This window comes from Paramisgurnus dabryanus, chromosome 18, assembly GCF_030506205.2.
Source record: "Paramisgurnus dabryanus chromosome 18, PD_genome_1.1, whole genome shotgun sequence".
NCBI classification, from domain to species: Eukaryota; Metazoa; Chordata; class Actinopteri; order Cypriniformes; family Cobitidae; genus Paramisgurnus; species Paramisgurnus dabryanus.
In genome coordinates, this window is record NC_133354.1 from 2,359,011 (window position 1) to 2,381,588 (window position 22,578).

General features: G+C 38.3%; 1 protein-coding gene and 1 long non-coding RNA gene across 2 annotated transcripts; both read left to right on the forward strand.

Moving 5' to 3' along the window:
• Positions 1-9,424: 9,424 nt before the first annotated feature.
• On the forward strand, positions 9,425-19,658 carry LOC135721575 (proteinase-activated receptor 1-like). The gene is made up of 5 exons (XM_065243925.2): positions 9,425-9,492; positions 9,880-9,903; positions 11,519-11,566; positions 16,184-16,258; positions 18,388-19,658. The coding sequence occupies exons 1-5, from the start codon at positions 9,456-9,458 to the stop codon at positions 19,437-19,439; spliced, it is 1,236 nt and encodes a 411-aa protein (XP_065099997.2). The 5' UTR covers positions 9,425-9,455; the 3' UTR covers positions 19,440-19,658.
• Positions 12,313-15,659, forward strand: LOC135721576 (uncharacterized). Its single transcript, XR_010521509.2, has 5 exons — positions 12,313-12,608; positions 14,178-14,234; positions 14,381-14,444; positions 14,732-14,793; positions 14,953-15,659. It is a non-coding gene; the product is annotated as an uncharacterized lncRNA (long non-coding RNA).
• Positions 19,659-22,578: the final 2,920 nt, after the last annotated feature.

Here is a 22,578-nt window from a genome sequence, read left to right on the forward strand (position 1 = left end):
TGGTGTGTTTCAATGACATTCTGGACCTCTGATAGGATTTGATAAGTTTCAGCTTTAAAAGAGCATTTCACCCGTAGAAACATTAATCTTTATTGAAAGTGTTATATTTGTAGTCGAAATGTAACATACATTTAGAATTTGGTGCCTATTTGACAGAGAAAAGGGGTGTTTGTAGTCTCATTCCCTCAACAAAGACATTGCACTTACTTCTTTCAATGATGCAAAATGATGATTTTTACATCATTGAAAGAAGGATGTGCAACACTGAAATCTGTATTTCTCCAGTCTCAGCGGCAACTGAGAAAATGATGCATGACCATTCAAAAACATGACTGGAGTTCTAACTATACAAAGCTTAATGCAAATGGGTGAAGTGTCCCTTTAAAGCTGTCACAGAGGTTGACCCCAAATATTTTAAAAATAGTGTCTGATTTTAAATATCGCAAATCTATGAGTTTGACACCCTATATCCATTTGTTGCACATGTCATTATGCACAACTGATCAAACTTTAAAGGAAGTTAAAAGAATCAATCTCCTTGAATAATTCTAGGCATAAGATGCCCAAAAAGACTCAATTAACAAGATAAGGTACAACACACAGTACTGTATCAGCAACATGTCTTAGAAATTAGCCATAGAGATTCCCTATGCTGGTCAGCAGCTACAATCATATAGTTAGGTTTGATTTGTGTAATCAAAATACATTATTTTATTATCTATACAATGAGTTATATCCAGTGTTATCCAGTTAACATAGCCTACTGTAATTAAACGAGTGACATATACTTTAATCCTTTACAAATTTCAAGTCTTCTATTAAGTTTTCTCGACGTGGGCACCATTCTTACCTCTCTCTCTCTCTCTCTCTCTCTCTCTCTCTCTCTCTCTCTCTCTCTCTCTCTCTCTCTCTCTCTCTCTCTCGTCAAATTATCCTGCACGAGAGCGCGTTCTTGAAGTTCAAAGGAAAAAGCGCGTGTTTTCGCGGCAATTGCGTCACCCAATTCGCGTCATTTGAATCGCCCCATGCTAGGACGCGTGTCTTTACATTGACTTAATCTGCTCGCGCAAATCCTTTATCTTGTTCCCTTGCTTCACGTTTTTTTCCCTTTATTCTGCTCCAGACGGATAGCTTTGTCTTTGTTTTAAATCAATGGTGGGCATATAATATGCGCATCGTTACCAAATCACTCTTCTGCGTCATGCACGCGGCCGTTTCTAAATTTGAAGGCTGCAACCTCCGGATCATGTCGCATATGCGCGCTGCATACGTCATCAAGCCTGATTTATTTAAGTTAAATAAGCATTTCATTTGCAAGTCATAAGCATAATATAACAATTAACCATTAACTAAGAATAATAGTCAACATTATAATTGTTAATATTCTAAAATACGTTTTTATGACGCATATGCAGCCTACAAATGTGACCTCTGAAGGCTGCAGCCTTCGGATTGAGAAACTGCCTGCATGTTGTCCGAGTACATATCAGTGATTTAAGAAATCATTAAGTATTTTTAAAAACCCGCACAAATTCGGAAGTTTGCAAATTATTTAAATTATAGCGTCTTGTTTTCATTAAACATAATAATAATTTTTCTTTGATATAATGGTTTTAAATAATTCTGAGATCAAGGGGGCCCTCTAGTGGTGCGGGGCCCTATGCAAATTGCGTACTTTGCGTATAGGAAAGACCGGCACTGTATATTTGTAAGGATTTTGTTGTAAAGATGATGTTTGGTATGTTATTAAAAACAAGCTAACATTGGTGCTAATAGCCATTATAGCTGCTACTACAGTGAAAACAGCTGTGATTGTGATTGTTCACATTGTTGAGACATTTATAATTGTATGATTGATCAAGACATGTACATTGAATATTGTTGTATTGTTTTATTACAGTTTTCACCGCAACATGTTTATGAAAAGAGAGTGACAGTAAATGATCAACCTTACTACGACTCTGTCTTCATTGGCTGTGGTTTAACTTGGTGTTTAGTCAGAGTTTCAACACACTGCACGAGAACACTATAGTGAAAAGGCACCATTTGATGTTTAAAGTGGATAAGATGGCAGCAAACAGCAAGTCGTCTGTGTACAGCGCTAGAAGTGGCAAGTCATCCACGTCATCTACGAGCGCAGCTCACGCCCGGGCCAGAGCTGAAGCTGCTAAAGTAAGAGCATCATATGCCAGCCAAGAGGCTAAGTTAAAAATTGAAAAGGCTGCAAAAGAAGCTCAAAATCAACTGGAAACCATAAGAATAGACACTGAGTTGGAAGTGCTAACGCTACATAGAGAAGCTGATGCAGCCGCAGTGGAGGCACAAGTGCTGGAAGATGCTGAACTATCAATGCATGCTGCAGTTGAAAGGGGAAGATCTGAATCGGAGAAAGTTAAAATTGAACGTACAAGTGAATATGTCAATTCTCAAATCAACCTTCAGAGTCATTCTCCCTCTCCAGTCTTATCGGCCTTACCTGTCACTCCTCCATCCCATGTTGACTCACATAACAGCTTCATAACATGGAGTCCGCCTGTGAAAGACATTTCACATAAACAGTCTATCCATAAGCCAAAGTCTGAGAAAGCTGATAGTATGCACTTACCCTCAACAAACCTACCTGATATGTCTGCAGGTGCGATGAAGTCTGAAGTCAGAAGCCCCATCATGAATATGCACGCAAAGTCATATGTCCCTCGATACATTCCTCAAGTTAACACGCCACCTCAAGCAGAGCCTTTGGCACAGTATATAGCACGACGGGACCTTGTTAATTCAGGACTGTATCAATTTGATGATAAGCCCGAAAATTATCGGTCATGGTATTCTTCATTCACCAGTGCAGCTCGTGAAGTTCACCTCACAGCAAGCCAAGAGTTAGACCTCATGACTAAATGGCTGGGAAAAGAATCTGGCGAACAGGTGAAACGCATCCGCTCAGTGTATGTCAACAATCCCAATCTCGCTTTACACAAAGCATGGGAGAGACTATGTGAGTGCTATGCTGCACCAGAAATCATTGAATAGTCACTATTTCAGAGGTTGGACAGCTTTCCTAGGATTTCAGCAAAAGACCACACCAAATTACGAGAACTTGGAGATTTACTTATGGAAATCCAAGGTGCTAAAGAAGATGGTTATCTCACAGGCCTGTCATACCTTGACGCTTCACGTGGAATTGGACCAATTGTAGACAAGCTTCCATATGGGCTTCAGGACAAGTGGGTGAATTCTGGTTCATTCTACAAGGAAGAAAACTACGGTCAGTTTCCTCCCTTTGAGTATTTCTGTAACTTTGTGTGTCATGAGGCAAAGAAACGAAATGACCCTAGCTTTATGCATCAAAGCAGTGCTACAGCACCCACAAAACCTGACAGGTCCATTGTGAAGAGTTTCCATACCAACAAACCCATCTCAGTGCATAAAACAAACGTGTATGCGGCCAATGACGACCCTAATAAAAACTGTCCATTGCACAATAAACCACACCCCTTGAAAAAATGCAGAACATTCAGAAACAAACTCCTCGATGACAGAAAGGCCTTCCTCAAGGTGAAAGGAATATGTTTCAAATGCTGTTCTTCGGTTTCGCACCTCGCCAAAGAATGCAAGTCTTCTGTGAAGTGCACGGAATGTGGCAGCACTAATCATGATGCGGCCATGCACCCAGGCCCATCACCTCAAGCAGCTAAGGCTTCTTCACCACCACAAGAGGATGGCGGGGAGGGAGAAGATGGTTCTAACACGGCTGTTGTCAGCACAAGCTGCACAGAAGTTTGTGGTCAAGGTCAGTGGAGCCGCTCATGCTCAAAAATCTGCCTTGTGAAGATATACCCCAAGGGTTCCAAAGAGTTGGCCATCAAAGCCTACGTAATTCTGGATGATCAAAGCAATCGCTCATTAGCTAGACCAGAGTTCTTTGAGCTGTTCAACGTGGAGAGCAAACCATTCTCATATAATCTCAGAACTTGCTCTGGCATTATAGAAACATCTGGTAGGAAGGCAGAAGGTTTCCAGATTGAATCACTGGATGGAAAAGTTCTCATCTCCCTTCCATCACTCCTTGAGTGTCATGAGATCTTGAATAATCGGTCTGAAATTCCAACGCCAAGTGCAGTACTACACCAGCCCCATCTTCGAAACATTGCCAAGCACATTCCAGAACTGGAACCAGAAGCAGAAATACTTCTGTTACTTGGAAGAGATGTCATAAGGGCACACAAGGTCAGGCAGCAGATCAATGGACCAATCAACGCCCCCTTTGCCCAACGTCTGGACCTGGGCTGGGTAGTAATAGGAGAGGTGTGTCTGGGTAATGTACATAAGCCAACAGTCAATACATTCAAGACCAATGTGTTAGAAAGTGGTCGCCATTCAATCTTTCAACCCTGCACAAGCTTTATGCAAATCAAAGAGATGCAGCAAAGCTGTAACATGTCTGGCAAGGCAACTGAGAAGACACTTGGACAGGCAGTGTTTAACAGAACTGAGCATGACAACAGACCTGCTCCATCTGTGGAAGATACAGCTTTCCTAAAAATAATGGACTCGAATGTCTACAGAAATGAGGCAAACAGCTGGGTAGCTCCTCTACCATTTAGAGAACCACGCAAGCCCCTGCCAAACAACAAAGGGCAAGTAGTTAATCGATTCACATCCCTGCAACGTACCCTGAAGAGGAAACCTGAGATGCAGCAGCAGTATGTGGCATTTATGAAAAAGATCTTCGATAATGGTCATGCTGAGGTAGTACCGCCACTGAAAGAAGAGGATGAATGCTGGTATCTTCCAACATTCGGGGTCTACCATCCACAAAAACCCAACCAGATCAGGGTGGTCTTTGATTCCAGTGCTCGATACTCTGGTGTCTCTCTCAACGACATGCTCCTCACAGGCCCCGACCTCAATAACTCCCTTGTGGGCGTCCTCCTACGCTTTCGGAAAGAGAAGGTTGCAATACTAGCAGACATTCAACAGATGTTCCACTGTTTCTTGGTGCGTAAAGACCATCGCAACTTCCTGCGTTTTCTATGGCACAAGGACCATGATATTAAGAAGGAAATTGTTGAGTATCGGATGAAGGTCCACGTCTTTGGAAATGGGCCGTCTCCTGCAGTGGCCATCTATGGGCTGCGAAGAGCCATCAGAGAAGGTGCACAGAAGCATGGTGCTGATACTGTCAAGTTTGTGGAAAGACATTTCTATGTTGATGATGGTTTGATATCTGTACCATCTGAAGCTGAGGCAATTGATTTGCTACAACGAACACAGGCTTCACTTGCTGAGTCAAATCTCCGCCTACAAAAGTTTGCTTCAAACTCTCAGACAGTCATGGAAGCTTTCCCACCTGACGATTGTGCTCCAGTAATCAAGGACTTAGACCTGAGTGGAGAGACTTCACCCACACAACGGAGTTTAGGTCTGCTGTGGGAGATCACTACTGACACATTCACCTACTCCACATCGACCATTAACAAACCATTCACCCGCCGTGGAGTCCTTTCCACTGTCAACAGTGTTTTCGATCCTCTGGGTCTACTGGCACCTGTCACGATCCAGGGAAGAGCCCTTCTCAGAGAACTTACCTCTGAACTGTCCGACTGGGACACGCCCCTCCCAGAGGACAAACTTAGCAAATGGGAAGCCTGGAGAGATTCTCTGCAAGACTTAAAACAGCTTCATGTTCGACGTACATACACAACCATTTCACTCACTGAAGCTGTGCACACAGAATTGTGTGTATTCTCAGATGCATCAACAAAGGCCATAGGTACTGTAGCTTATCTGAAAGTACTTCAGAAAGATGGGAAAGTTGAAGTAGGATTTGTTATGGGCAAGGCAAAGCTGGCACCCCTGTCCAAACCTACAATCCCAAGGCTTGAGCTGTGTGCTGCTGTCTTGGCAGTAGAGATGGCAGATCTTATCCAGGATGAGCTAGATCTAGGGTTGAATGATGTAAAGTTCTTTACAGACAGCAAGGTGGTCCTTGGCTACATTTATAATGAGTCTAAACGATTCTATGTTTATGTTCATAATAGAGTCCAACGTATCCGCCAGTCCTCAAGACCTGAGCAGTGGCACTATGTACGTACGGAAGAAAACCCTGCAGATCATGCATCGAGATCCTTACCTGCATCCTGTCTAGTGCAGACTTCTTGGTTCACCGGTCCCTCCTTCCTGCATCAGCCACCTGTAGAGAAAACACAAACAAATGAGACATTTGAGCTAATTGAACCTGAAAAGGACTCAGAAATCCAGCCACAAGTACAAACATGTGCTACTAACCTGGAAAAACCAGAGCTTACCTCTGACCGATTTCAAAGGTTCTCCACCTTTGCTTCCCTAGTAAGAGGAGTAGCATTTCTAGTTCACATGGCAAAATCCTGCAAACACACGAACCAAAACAGTAAATGCAAAGGTTGGCACCGATGTGACTTACCTCGTACTCCAGATGAAATGGACCAAGCAAGGAACGTTATCCTTAAAGCAACACAAAAAGCTGCTTTTGCAAAAGAACTGTCAGCTCTCCAATCTAACCAAGCTGTATCCAAAAGTAGCCGCTTGTGGAAACTCAGTCCAGTCATAGAGAATGATTTCATCTGTGTTGGAGGACGACTAAAGCACTCTCAGGTTGCAGCTGCAGAAAAGAACCCAATAATTCTGCCCAATAAGATAGCCACATCTCCCTACTGCTCACTCGGCATCACCATGAGCAAGTGAAACATCAAGGCCGTCACTTGACCGAAGGAGCAATTAGAGCAGCAGGGCTGTGGATCTTGGGAGGCAAGGGACTGGTCAATTCAGTACTCCACAAATGCATAATTTGTCGCAAGCTGCGCGGAAAGCTGGAAGAACAGCGCATGGCGGACTTGCCATCTGAACGCCTCAAAACCTGCCCTCCTTTTACATATGTGGGGCTAGATGTATTTGGACCCTGGTCTGTCACAACCAGACGCACCAGAGGAGGACAGGCAGAAAGCAAGTGGTGGGCCATCATGTTCTGCTGTATGAGTTCGAGAGCTGTACATGTCGAGGTCATAGAGTCTATGGACACCTCAAGCTGCATAAATGCTCTCAGACGATTCTTTGCACTCAGAGGACCTGCAAAACAGCTCCGTTCCGATTGCGGTACAAATTTCATTGGAGCATGCAAGGAGCTTGGAATGGACACAATGGTGCAGCGGTACCTCAGTGAACAAGGATGCAGCTGGGAATTCAACCCACCACATAGTTCTCACATGGGAGGCTCGTGGGAGCGTATGATTGGCATTGCCAGAAGAATCTTAGATTCAATGTTTCTGCAGCTGAACACTCGCTTAACCCATGATGTTCTTTGTACACTGATGGCAGAAGTTACTGCTATCATTAATGCACGACCACTCTTACCCGTCTCTGCAGACCCGGAACAGCCTTTCGTACTTTCACCATCAATGCTTCTTACCCAGAAGACAGGAGTTCCACCTCCTCCTGGAGACTTCTCAGACAGGGACCTGTACACGAAGCAATGGAGACAAGTTCAGGCTCTCGCAAACCAGTTCTGGACCCGTTGGAGCCGTGAATACTTACCTTGTTTGCAACAAAGACAGAGGTGGACAGTACCTCGCAAAAACCTTCAAGTTGGAGATGTAGTTCTGCTCAGGGACAAGCAGATAGCCCGCAACTGCTGGCCTATGGCTAGAATCACTGCCATATTCCCTGGACTGGATGGTCATGTAAGAAAGGTTGAGGTAACTACAAGTGACCAAGGCAATACAAAAACCTTTCTAAGGCCAATTGCAGAAGTTGTTCTACTTCTACCCAAAGACTGATCTAGAGGTTAAGGTTCAACACTCTAACAAGTTCATAGTGACCTCACATAGGTCAGGCGGGGAGTGTGTTGCCCTTTAAGAAATTTAACTTTTAAATATCTGCTTTATTTTTGTTGATACATATTCTCAGGTAAAATTAGAAGTTCATAATTACTTTTTGGTTTATCTACCTCATTTGTAAAAATTAATATTATTGTTACATGATGATGTCACTTCCTGTTTGGTCACTTCCTGTCAGTTGTTCCTGGTCCTACTTGAAAACATGAGACAGTCATCGTGTGCTCTCACTTTCAATCCATTGCATCCACTTTAATACTTCATAGAGGCAATGCCGTAAGTTCATCTATGTGACATTAGACATGTTAAGGATTATATATTTGTAAGGATTTTGTTGAAAAGATGATGTTTGGTATGTTATTAAAAACAAGCTAACATTGGTGCTAATAGCCATTATAGCTGCTACTACAGTGAAAACTGCTGTGATTGTGATTGTTCACATTGTTGAGACATTTATAATTGTATGATTGATCAAGACATGTACATTGAATATTGTTGTATTGTTTTATTACAGTTTTCACCGCAACATGTTTATGAAAAGAGAGTGACAGTAAATGATCAACCTTACTACGACTCTGTCTTCATTGGCTGTGGTTTAACTTGGTGTTTAGTCAGAGTTTCAACACACTGCACGAGAACACTATAGTAACAATGTCAATTCACTAACCAGTTTGGTGGGTTATGTTTAAAAATTTATAGTCACCTTATCCTGCCGAATTCAAAGCAGTCTGTGTAGATTGAGTGCACATACTCAACTCTGTAGTATTTTCTCAATCGGATGCAAAAATACCTTGTGCACATGCGCAGAAGAAATGTGCTGAAGTTTAAGCAAGCAATGGCAACACGCATTCAAGCTTCTTAAGAACAAATTTCTCCAACTCAACTTTGACTTTGTACATTTATCCAGAGATAAAGTGTTAACTCTAAGCGTGACAACTAAAGAAAATCCCAAATTCTCAGAAAATTTTAATGTTGTGAAAAGCATTTAAATGGTCTCTCAGTCTAGTTCTGTTGGTTACACAATCATGGGGAAGACTGCTGACTTAACAGTTGTCCAAAAGATGACCATTGACACCTTGCACAAGATTTAAACCCTTCCACAAGATTGCAAAAGAGGCTGGCTGTTCACAGAGCTCTGTGTGCAAGCTCATTAATAGAGAGGTGAAGGGAAGGAAAAGATTTGATAGAAAAAAGTGTACAAGCAATAGGGATAACTGCACAATGGAGAGGTTTGTGAAACAAAACCCATTCAAAAATGTGGGGGAGATTCACAAAAAGTGGACTGCAGCTGGGGGCAGTGCTTCAAGAACCATTGCACACAGACGTATGCAAGACATGGGTTTCAGCTGTCGCATTCCTTGTGTCAAGCCACTCTTAAACAACAGAAAGATTTGACATTTAAGCATTTAGCAGACACTTTTATCAAAAGTGACTTACATTGCATACAATAAATGCATTTTTGGGTATTCTGCGTTTTCCAAATTACTTGGATTTTTCTTGTAGAGTTTTGCAAACATTTACTAAAGATGTCCTTAATTTATATTTTTTTCTGTAGGAAACTCTGGCGAAATATTGAATAGGTTGCCTGGAATGAAACCTACCTGTATCATACATCCCAGACCCAGAGGTAACTAAACATGCCATTAGTTGTAATAAACGCACTTAATGGCTAAATGAATTCACATGAATTGTACAATATATTCTATATTATCGTGAAGCTATTTAATGTCTTTGTGTGCATTGATATTTGAATGATATCTACATGTAATAGACATAGGTCTAAGTCCATTGGTAGTGTTTCTGACTCTTGTAACACACCTCAGCAGTTTAAATGTTTGATAGTGTTATAATGTTTCTGTACTTTGCTCTAAAATACCATTATATGAAGTAAATGTTGGATAAATTAATAGATTTACTCTGCAAAGACATCTAGGAACATAGAAAATGGATGCTCAGCATCCAAATAGGTTGTACTTCTACTAATGCAAAACCCCTGTGTTTATTGCTGTTATAGAGGAACCATTGACACCGCAGCCAGGTAATTGAATATATATATTTCATACATTTCATATGTCATACAATAGCATACTTGCATTTATAATCTGTTCACGCAAATCGTTAAACTTGCGTTGGTGATAATGCCCTATAATGAATGGAAACGCATTATTCCCTTCACTTCAGTGCACACGCACCAGCGCAGCGAGTGCACACGCACAAGCGCAGCTGGTACACTGGCAAGAGCAGAGCGAGACATTCAGCCTATGTGCCGGGGCTTAGCCCCGGACGGCCCCGTTGAAAACCCGTGAGAAAGCCTGGGAAGAGCGGATAGCAACGAATATGTGATAGGGCCCGCCGACTGTCAATCAAATTCTTCCAGATCGGGGGGCCCCTGATTGGTCTGGGCCCTTAAGCAACGCTTACCCTGCTTACCGATAGTTACGCCCCTGGTGCAGAGTAAAAACATTCTTGAAATTGTAATAGACATTTAGTTTAATTGCTAAACTACAGTACAAGTGAATGAAATGTCAATTAATTTGAACGACAACGGGAGTTTTAACACCTGCAAAATGGAAAACAATGGGACAAAATAAAGTGATGACTTTCTAGTTTCAAATTGCCAGTATTTTGTTATTCTTGAACCCATGGACATGGTCTTAGTGTCATTTTAAGGTTTTTTCATGCTCTTTCTATCTTTAACCGTGCTGAAAATTTTACTCACATATCTACCTTTTGCACATCCACAAATTTATAAAAGGATTTATTATTTTTTACAAGGTCGTCTGTTGACTGCTGAATATAAAACCCCTTCAATATAGGAGTCGAGTCAGCAAAAAAAAAAAAAACCTAGAGTACCGGCACCTCTTTTGGGCCACTTAAAGCACTTTTCTAAATTCATTTCCAAATCCACACAAATAGTTACCTTTAATTGTCAAGCTCCACACTAATGGAAAATCAATACAGAAATAACAAATAATACAAGTATAATTGTATAGTTGTCTGTATAGTGCAGATCTGAAGGCGAAAGGGGGTCAAACACAGTATTAGTATGGTGTTCCTAATAATCCTTTAGGTGAGTGTATATTATTATAAAGCCATTTAATGTCTGATATTTGATTGATATCTACATGTAACAGGTCTAACAGTCCATTGGTAGTGTTTCTTGACTCTTCCCAGCAAGCAAATTGGGCTAAAACCAGGCTAAATTTGGGCTGTCAGTGAAAATCTAATAGACGTCTACCATAGCTCAAGAATAGACTACACGTATGAAAGCAAACACCTTGAACACCTGTTGACTTTGCCTACATGTTGGAATATCATACATCTTCAAGTTATTTTGGCAAAAATGGCATGTAACCAAATTTAAGGCTATTTAGGGTAGAAGTGGGTTACTCATAGCCGGTCTATATTGGGTCTATAGTTAGCCGTCATTTCAACGTCTTGGTTTTTCTTGCTGGGTTGTTACACACCTCAGCAGTTTAAATGTTTGATAGTGTCATGATTTTTTTGTACTTTGGTCTAAAATACCATTATATGAAGTAAATGTTGGATAAAATAATAGATTTACTCTGCAAAGACATCTAGGAACATAGAAAACTGTTGCTCAGAATCCAAATAGGTTGTACTTCTACTTATGCAAAACCCCTGTGTTTAAGGGCTTGGCAGTATGGCTGTTATAGAGGAACCATTTCTGAGGAAGCAAGGTAGTTGAATATATGTATTTCATACATTTTATATGTCATGCAATAGCATACTTATTCTATACAAAATCTATAATGCATCTTTTCTAAAGTCATTTCCCAATCTATCCATACACAAACAGTTAGCATTAGTTGTCAAGCTCCATACTGATGAGAATATCAATATAAAAACAACAAGGTAGAGTCCAAACAATTAATTTATAAAGAAAATATGAAATGTAAAGCTTTGTATGTGCAATTTAATTGCTGAAAACATTGACTTTCATTTTTTTCACTAAAGTTTTTCGTATGTATATTTGCATGTATATATTTAATCAGCAGATGCTTTTAGTCAAAGCAGCTTACAATTAAAGATGCTGTAATGTCATTCCTAAGGAGGCAGTAGCATAAATGTGGAAGTAGGAAATTCAAGTAAAGTGTTTCTTGACTATTTGTTAAACCTCAGCAGTTTCAGTGTTTGATAGTGTCATGAGATACACTCTTAAAAAGAAATTGTTAAAAACAACACATTAGTGTTGATTCTAGGACAACACACTAAATGCATTGTCCCAGAATTCACACATCTCAGTGTTATTATTGAAACAACACATTTTGTGTTACTTTTAAAACAACTTTTTTTAAATCAACACAAAATGACACATAATGTTTTCAAATTACATACAATGTGTTAAAAGCTTAACGCACAAAGATGTGTAAAAATTTACCACATCCTTTCTAAGAGTGTATAGCCTAACTCTTATACACACTGTTAGATGTCGCTGTAGATTTAGCAGCACTGTACTGTAAAAATCCACAGTACTATACTGTATGTGTACATTACAGTACAGTACTGCAGTTCATAATGCATTCTGGGTAAATTTGTTTGAGCGGGAACATTTTACAGTATATTTTGGTCTTGATGTAACCTTGCTGTAGCCATTGCTGTAATGTGCCAGGTGTACTTGCAATAATCAGTGAAAGTGCGCCAACGTCAAATCACACAGACAGAGGGAGAGCACAACTCTTGGCTGCAGCTGAAGGAGGACGATTGATTTCTGTCAGTTCGGTAAGTTTGAAATATTTCTGTTTCATGAAAACTTAATTTTTAGTTTAAGAATGTTGTCAATAGTTTGTCACAATATTGTTTTAAACGTGCAATGAGAGAGAAAAACGGTCGCCAACAAAGTTTCAATCTCCCTCAGAAAGTAAGCTAACGTAAACGTTACACACAGATGTCTACCGCTGCTTTAACTCGCTTTACACCTTTTTAAATGAATATAGGGTTGTTTTAACTAAATTATGACGGTTTGGTGAGTTTATATTGTGTTGAAAGTGTGGTGACAATGAAACTATTTTTAACGAAATGGACAAAGACAACCCGCCAGCGCGGTCTTGCGGTCCCAGCATAACGGTCGTTGACAGCGTTTCATCCGTTCAGTTAGCGTCAGAGAAAAGTATGAAGTTCGACTGTTTGGTAAGGCTGACTCGTGGCTGTAAACAGATAGGACTTGACACGCCGTACACAGCATACTGTAGTACCGAACTCCTCCACAGAAGTGAAAACAAGAAACCTCATATTTAACTGGATACATGCATCGAACTCATCGCAGCTTTAACTTCGACCAAATATAATTCAGACCTGGGCTCATCTTAATATCGGATGAACGAAAGGGATTGCCGCGCTTATTGTTGTTGTTATTATATTACGGTAACTTATATCAGCAAAAGCAGAGAATATCTTCTCTTAAGCGTTTTACACGCCCAGTAAGTTGTCCAATACATTTTTATGGCATATTGTTTCCACCACTTCAGATGCATTACACGCTGTATATATAAGTTTCCAAAACACATCAAATCAATGCACGAAAAGAGAATGGGCTCCGCATTTACGTACCTTTGTCTTCTCGTCTCTGTCATCTGATCCTTCATCTCTTGATGTAAAAATAGTCCATTATAACATCGTGTAGGAAACTGGCATCACCAGGATTGCTCAGATTTAGGCGATCATGTTTATCTTTAAAGTGAGCAGCTAGCTACTAACTTGTTAAAAAACTTTGCGTGAAATAGTGTTACACCGCAGCCGTCCGGGTAAAACATTAAAGGGACAGTCTTTTTACCTTATCACTATAAATCGCTATTTTCTGCACTAAACGAGACATTTTCAGAGATTTTCTGTAGACAAGATGTTATAGAATAATAATTTAAAAAAGACTTATTTAGATATTTATATATAATATATAATATAACAACTAATATATATATATATATATATATATATATATATATATATATATATATATATATATATATATATATATATATATATATATTTGTTTTACAACTGACTTAACACTTACAGTAATGTTTTATTTGTTAGCATAGCATGATATTAGATTTAAACACTTAATACATTTTTAAATCAATCACTTTGTCTCTGCACAATGAACATTATCAAATATTATTAATGTTGTAAAATATATTGTTCATTGTTAGTTCATATTAGCTAAGGCATTACCAAATGTTAAGGAATAAACTCTTATAGTAAAGTGTTACTAAATTTTCTTTTACCATTTCCTTCACAATGTCTACTTATTTCTATGGCTAACAGATTTTGTAACATTTGTCTTTTTTACAGTCTTACCATTGCTTGTAAGCTGGATTGGGTAAGATGGATCATCTTTAAAGGCACCAGGCAAGTAGGCTACATGATGTACAGTTACAAGTCATGTATTTTTTCGACTGCAATATTAAATGCTTTCACGTCACATGTAAAAGTACACAGGAATGTGCTGATCACTTTTTATTTGTAGTTTACATGAGTGTCATTGCACTTTTCAGGAGTTAAGGCAGATGTGGAGGCACAATGGGTGACACCAGACACACACCAAGCACATTATGTTCGGTAAGTTTGCACTTTACCACTACAGTTTCTTTAAATACCCATGTATACACTCATTCACAATTCCCACACACAACACTGTAACACGACCATACACAACATGTACACAATTGTCTTAGTTTGCCATGTAGAAATATACAAACAGAAATATTCAGACTTTGGTTATAAGAAATTTAATTTAATAATTGTATTTATTTAGCAGAGGTGTCCCTGGACTTTATTGACAAAAGATTTTGTTTTCAGAATAAAAAGTTGTGTCCAAATCAGTAACAATTTTACTTTCTGTTCAGGACATTCAATCATGACATGATCCATGTGGATGCTGTCCATTGAGGAAAGAGTTTGTTCCGAGGTAAGTGAATCTTCTGTATTTTAATGTAATTAGGTGTGGAACAGTAGAATAAGAGCAAAAGGTTTCAGAATAGGGGTAAATTCAAGGCTGAGTTAAATTTTTTAAGAATCTTTTTCTATCTTATATTTGTTGACTTAATGTTTATGATATTTCTAACAGGTTTCTGGATAGAATTAATTCCAAAGATGGGAAAAAATGCACATCCAGACAAGGAGCAAGCAAAAAGACAAGGAACTTGGTGCAGAGAAAAGCTGTGGCCATTAACCCCCATGTGAACAGCTTCATGCAGTCCCTGATTGAGTTCGAATGGACGACTTCAAAGTAAAGGCCACTGTGGTCTGTCTGCCAGTTTAATGCATTTATTTTTAGTGTTAAATGAAATTCAAGTAGAATATTTAAAACTATGGGCCAGTGTTGTTTTTACCACAGTGAAATGTTACCTTTTAGTCGATGATGGACTTTAAACTGAAAACTTCAAACTATGGAACAGTGTTCTATTTGCCAGAGTTAAATATGTTACAGCAGGGGTCTCCAAACTTGTTTATACTTGTTGATTTTATTTTATGTTACTTGATTATATGTTTATTATTGTTTAAAATCTTGTTTTAAATGTTTTGTTTCAATTAAATGTTTTTTTAAATAAAATTTTGATACAAACATTGCTTGGATTGCCTTTTAATTCATTATGTCATGTCAAGGATAGCATTTTTACCATATTAATAACTATAGATTTAAACCTAAATCTCTATCTATTTTATATAATATTATTGTATTAACTGTAATAAGTAATAAATAGTATTTATGGGTCAATATAGACATTACAGTAAATTACTGTAAAAATAGACTACTGTAATAAAATATTGTAAAATTACAGTACAGTACTGCTTTGTAACTACAGTACTAGTTTGTGTACTGTAAAATGGTATTACAGTACAGTACTGTAAACCCAAAATACAGTAACTTACTGGCAACCGTGCTGCCAGTACCGTACTGTAAAAATACAGGGAAATCGTTAACAGTGCACTGTAAAAAATACTTTGCTGCCTTAAAATTTTTTGTTGAATCAACTCAGATTTACAAGTCATTTCAACTTACTATTATTTATCTTGACTAGAGATGAGTTGTTATAACTACAGGTGACTTATAAAATTAAGTTGACTTTTCTCAACTACATTTTATAAGTTGTGACAACTAATCTTTGTTGACAAGACTTGTAAATCTGAGTTGATTCAACAAAAAATTTTAAGGCAGCAAAGTATTTTTTACAGTGTATGTTTCTGTACTTTGGTTTAAAATACCATTATTTAAAGTAAATGTTGGATAAATGAATAGATTTACTCAGCGTCCAAGTAGGTTGTACTTCTACTAATACAAAACCCCTGTGTTTAAGGCGTTACTGGTAGTTTAGCTGTTTGGAAAGAAGAAACAGACAAGACATCTGCCAACTGTTCCTTAGAGGGCAAAGGTAACTAAACTTACACATCAACATACTTGCATTTTTGTTCTATACAAAATATACCAATGCATCTTTTCTAAATTCATTTCCAAATCCACACAAATAGTTAGCTTTAATTGTCAAGCTCCACACTAATGGAAATAACATAAAAGTAAAATTCATACGATTCATTTCTGAAGATATGTTAAAATAACATGTAAAGCTGTTTATGTACAACATAACTTAATTGCTGAAAACCTTGACATTTACTCTATTCACTTGTCTATTATAAAAGTTCGGTAACACTTTATTTTACGACCCGCAAAGTACCGCGTAATTAAACCGAATTTGCAGCGTACCTATTTGTAACAACAGGGTACCTCACCAGTACGTACTTGTAGGTATAAGGGAATAATATTTTAAGTTTAGGGTAATAAGGGGGTAAGAATATGAAGAATTATAAATTATTTATACTCTAAGTATTTTATAACAACAGGGTACCTATTGTAATATTACGTGGTATGTATGACTTAGTCAAGTCTATGGGGAAATTATGTTTTATTTTTTATTTATTTTTATTGTGAATTTTTCATATTGACTACTGAATGTTGTATACAGTCAATGTCTACGAGCCACATCGGCAAATAAATATAACATCACATCACTTTTATTTTAGTAGCCTATATTACTTGCTTTTAATAACAAAAGTCCAGCTGATTTAATGTGGTTATCTTTTTTTTAAGGTAAGTACAATAAAAATAGCAACTTACTCCCTATTTACCAGGAAACTCCTACATTTGCGAACATATTTGAAGTGGTGCTTTGCAATTTATTTACTGTAAACACAAGTATTTTAGCCAAATATAATTTATGCAATGGCAAACCAGAATGAAACAACAGCAGATATCAGCTCCCGCTAAAGCAAAAGACGACTACATGTGTAGGCTACTGCGCAGGTGTAGAGCGCGCGGCCGTCTGCAGGAGGTTTGCTGGAACGCGATCCTGAGGTGAAATTTCTTTAAGAGGTTTTAAAAACGCGAGTGATGTCAGCAGGATCCGCATGCTGGATAGGGTGACTGGTTTTGTTAATGCATGACTCACGCATTTCAAACAATGTTTTTTCAAGAAAGTTGCCAGCTAACGGTAGCAGGTTAGCTAGCACATAAGTTAGCCTAAAGTTATTAATGTAACTGGCTCAGAAAACTCTGTTTCTGTCAAGGCACAGTGAAGAAACATTTACTGAAGGCTTTCATTTATGTTTTTTTATACTGTATGTAATGCAGAACAGCATTTGTGAGACGACATCAACTCAACATCCGAGTGGACAAGAACACCAACAGAGGAAGCCAAGCTGCAAAAACAATGAAAAATTGTCATGACTTTTTATTTTAAATAAAAGTTATGTGATAATAAACATTAAGTGTTGGCTTAATTATAGTGTTTTAAAGATGTTTTGAAATAAGTTGTTTTAAAATAAAAATAACAATATTCTGTATGTTTATGGTATTTACCCTATAACATTTATAACAAGAGGTGAACAAAGCCCCACTTTAATTTACAGCTCGCAAATATGTGAGTTACCTGGTAACTCCTGTATACAAATACAGATCAAAGAGGTACAAGTTGCTATTATTTTTATTGTGTGTTATATTTTATTTGCCGACGTGGCTTGTAGACATCAACTGTAGGCTATACAAAACACTTCATCAGGTAAGTAGCAAATATGAAAAAAAAAAAACATATAACACATAGACCATATTACCCATAGACGTAAGTCATACATACCACGTAATATTACAATAGGTACCCTGTAGTTATGAAATACTTAGAGAATAATTTTCCATATATTCTTACCCACTTATTACCCCAAACTTAAAATATTGTTCCCTTATAACTACAAGTACGTACTGTAGAGGTACTCTGTTGTTACAAATAGGTACGCTGTAAATTCGGTTTAATTACGCGGTACTTTGCGGGTCGTAAAATAAAGTGTTACCAAAAGTTCATATTCATGTTTATATTTTATCAGAAGATACCTTTAGTCAAAACAGCTTATACAATTAAAGATACTGTAATGTGATTCCTAAGGAGACAGTAACATAAATGTTCAAGGATCATTATTAAGAGTTTTATGATATTGTACTGTGTATTATTTACAGGTAAAAATCTTAAAAATGAATGTAACGGCACTGATCTGAAAACTACACAGAACATGACCACATTCTCCATCTCAGACGATGCTGTGCTGTTCCTGAAAGGCCTGCTGGTCACACGTGTCATGCCCTCTTTCTACATCCTCCTCTTCCTCATTAGTTTGCCCCTAAATGCATTGGCTCTGGTGACGTTCACCTGTAAGATTAAAGAAAAGAAACCGGCTGTGATCTACATGTCAAACCTGGCGTGTGTGGATCTGCTCTTCACCCTGCTGCTTCCTCTGAAGATCCACTATCATCTGAACGGATCTGTTTGGGTGTTTGGTGAGGTGGCGTGTCGTGTGCTAAGCGCTGCTTTCTACTGCTACATGTACTGTTCCATACTGCTGATGATGTGCATGAGTGTGGACAGACTGCTGGCTGTGGTTTTCCCCGTCGTCTCTCTGACCTGGCGGACAACGAGGAATTCTGCTTACGTCTGTGCGCTGGTCTGGTTGCTGGCACTCACTGGCACAGTCCCACTTCTCTCTATAACGCAAACGTTCAACATTAAACATGTGGGCATGACCTGCCACGATGCATTGCGTCACGAAGACCCAGCAGATCAGATGTACATGAACCTGTTCTCTATTCTGTCCTGTCTTTACTTCTTCCTGCCGCTGGTCATCACTTTGGCGTGTTACTCTACTATTATATATGCACTCAGTGTCAAATCTGGTCGCTTAGCAACATCATCATCAACCTCAGATAAACGAGGAAGAGCCGTGATTATGACTATTGCCACAATGATAGAGTTTGTGGTTTGTTTTGCAGCAACCAATGCAATCCTGTTGTACCACTGTGTTGTTTTGATCACAAGAGGCACCAGAGGAGAGGGAAATGCATCATATATGGCTTACATGTTAGCTGTGTGTGCAGGGAGCTCAAGTGTTTTTCTGGATCCTCTGCTGTATTACTATGGGTCGTCTCAGTGCAGACAGAAAATCAGATCTGTGTTTTGGTGGAAGAAAACTAAAAGAGTTACAAAGATGTCAAACACGGCTGAGCTGTGCATTTAAAGAAACTCATGTGTAAAGTGCTGATTAAATACTTAGTTCCTCATTGTAATGAATGATTTCTGGCTTAATGCTAACACGAGCTTCTAAGAGTTAAAGCAGTTAAAAAACACAGTAATTGTTATTATATTGTGTGTGTACCCTGTAAAACAAGGTCTATAAAATATAAAGCATGTTCAGTTATTATGCTTACAGAAATGTTCAAATTGTGTAAACCAAACAATATTTAAAGTTTTATTCTTTAAAATCAAAGACTTGTGACATATATCACAAAATGTAATTGTTGTTGGTCTACTTTAAGAAACTTTAAAAAATAATATGTTTTTATATTAGAGGCACTTACTACTAAGATTAAAAGCCTTGCGCCTCTTCTCGTTTTCCTTTTCAAAACATTGCCTAGAGCAGTGGTTCTCAAACTTTTATGACATTTTATAAAATACATTCATTTATCACGAATTCTGTGTAATTAAACCTAAAAAAAAAACAAGCCAACTAACCAACAGCACTGTATAATTTATTATGTTTTGTTTAATTAAAATATTACATTTTAGAACTGTTTTGGTCATAAATTTTCTTTTGGGGGGCCGTGAAAGAATGCACTGAACACAAGGGGGGCTGCACGCTGAAAAAGATTGAGAACCACTGGCCTAGAGAATTTATATGAAAATAACCTTATCAGCAGACAAGCATGCACAGCCATATGAATGGTTATTCCTGTTGCATTTTGCCATGAACCTAGCAGTGATCACATTTTCATGCTTAATTTGCACACCTGGTAAGCAGTTATGTAAACTTCATTGCAGTGTGTTTTGTAAAATTCCTAGGCTCAGACTTTGTTCTCCATATAGTTACACCTGTATATTGAAATGAAGAGCATAATAAAATAACATTACAGAGATCAAATATGTAAAAGAAAATACATACTGTCAAGCCAGCAGAAGTGTGCCCTCTTTCGAAAGGAATTTGTATCCACCAGACTTCTAAATTTGAAACAAACCAAAGAAAGATTTAACAATGCAGCATCACCCTCCTCCAGGACCACACGAAGAAGAATTTCTGACAGGACAGCATCTACCAAATTACTGCAATTTCCAAACATCACAGGCTAACCTCCCTAAAAACAGAAGTCCATCCAATGGGAGCAGGTAGTACTTAAAAAACATTTGAAAGGCATTTGCCATAAAGCTACTATAATAGTAGTGAGGATAAAGACTTCCAGACTCTGCTAATTAGACTTATGAGGTGTCATGAAACATTTTGATAAAAAAAGTAAATGCAAAGTAAGAGTATCAAAATAATAAGCATACAGTTACAAACCCAACAAACTCATTTTTTATTTTTTATTTTTTTAAATGAATGATAACATGACTTACACTGAAAAAGTATAACTAAAGGATTTTATTTTGTATTAATTTGCATTATATATTACTATATAACTTTTTTGTAAAATGTTAAAGGTATTGCAGAGGATTTTCTTTTTCCAGGTGGATCATCAAGACTATTGGTCCTCCTAGTTGTCAATCAGGAGTGTTGCGCAATTGCATTTTTTTTAAAGTGGAGAAGGCGGTTCTTTTCTAAAATTCGAGAAAATCCTCAGCTACACCTTTAAAGTAGCTTTCTTCTCCGGCCAACTTTGGGGGACGGCGCCCCAGCGCCCCCTAGTGACCATCCGCCACTGCTCAAGACATCATATGTGTATATAACTTTGTTCTTTTAGCCAAACACAGTCGTAGATGTATTAAATATTATCTCACAAGTTGCCATATGCATGCATTGTGACCAAAAATGCAAACAGTCACGAGACATGCAAGAACAAACAGAGTGCCGCAGGGATGACACATTTCATGGGTAACACATTACATATCTCTAAGCCAACTCTCAAATATGGACACCGATTCAGATTTCCACTTCTGTAAAATAGCTTTTTTGCAGGTATCATGCATAATGAAATGGCCTAAGATAAGTATTTATTTCCTATACTTGAAGTATCCCCAAAATGCCCACTTGGCTCAGGTGCCAAGTAAATTTTATATGCTTCTGAGAGGAATTCAAATATATGCTGCCAGAAAGGCCAGATTTTATGACATGACCAGAAAGCATGAGACAACCTGCAAATTTACATTTGTATATCCTATGTATTTTGGTCCTTGAATAATGAAGTCTGTGGAAAATTTTTAATTGGATCACCGCATGACTAGCATTAATAGAAAATTCATGAATTTTATTAAGACAACCTTCCCATGAATTAGACAATTTCCATTAGACAATTCTATAGCAAGTTCCTTCTCCCACTCATGCTTTAAATAAGTGTTTTTGTTCACCTTATCTAAAAAATAGAGCTTAAAAAAACAGCACCTTTTTCCACTGGATTTCGATAACTTAGTATTCCCCCTTTTAGATGTTACTATTGGGCCGCTAATTTACAGACCCTTTCCTGTTGGAGACAAACTCCAGAGAATAGTCAAAATCAGCGACACCACTTATGAACTTGGCAATCAAAGAGTTAAAATCATGGACTTTTTGTAAACATTTGGTATGTTTGATCAGTACTGAGGTTGATTAACAGATTTGTGGAAAAAAATTTGAAAAAAATGTAAACTGATAAATTTTTACAGCCGTTAAATTCAGTGGCCTTTTTTGTCCACGAACAACCCGAAAGGGTAGTGAATGGGAACAACCCACAAGGGTTAAATGTATTTGTAGAAATGTATGTCATCTGTGAAAGGCGTAGGACAAAAATTTTTCAACCAATCATAGATCTCGGTCCGAATGGCCGTTGCCTTTTTTGTCCTTCATCCGTAAGCGTAATTTGAATTTGCCTCTCTCTCTTGGTCGGGTTCACCCTTTTTTCCATGTACCAAAGGTTAAACCTATGCTTTTTGCTTCCATTAATCCCCCCGTCCCCGCCCCGTTTCTAGTGGATGGTACTCCTGCCTACTCGGTCAGGAAGTTGCTAGACATTCGGCGTTGGGGTAGAGGTTTTCAGTATCTGGTGGACTGTCAGGGATACGGCCCGGACGAGAGGTGTTGGGTGAGAGGCTCGGGATATTCTGGACCCTGGTGTGAAATCCTCGGTTCGCGTCTCCTCTCTCTCAATCATGTGGATTTATTGTGACTCTCTATTTCCTGTGGTTTACTCCTC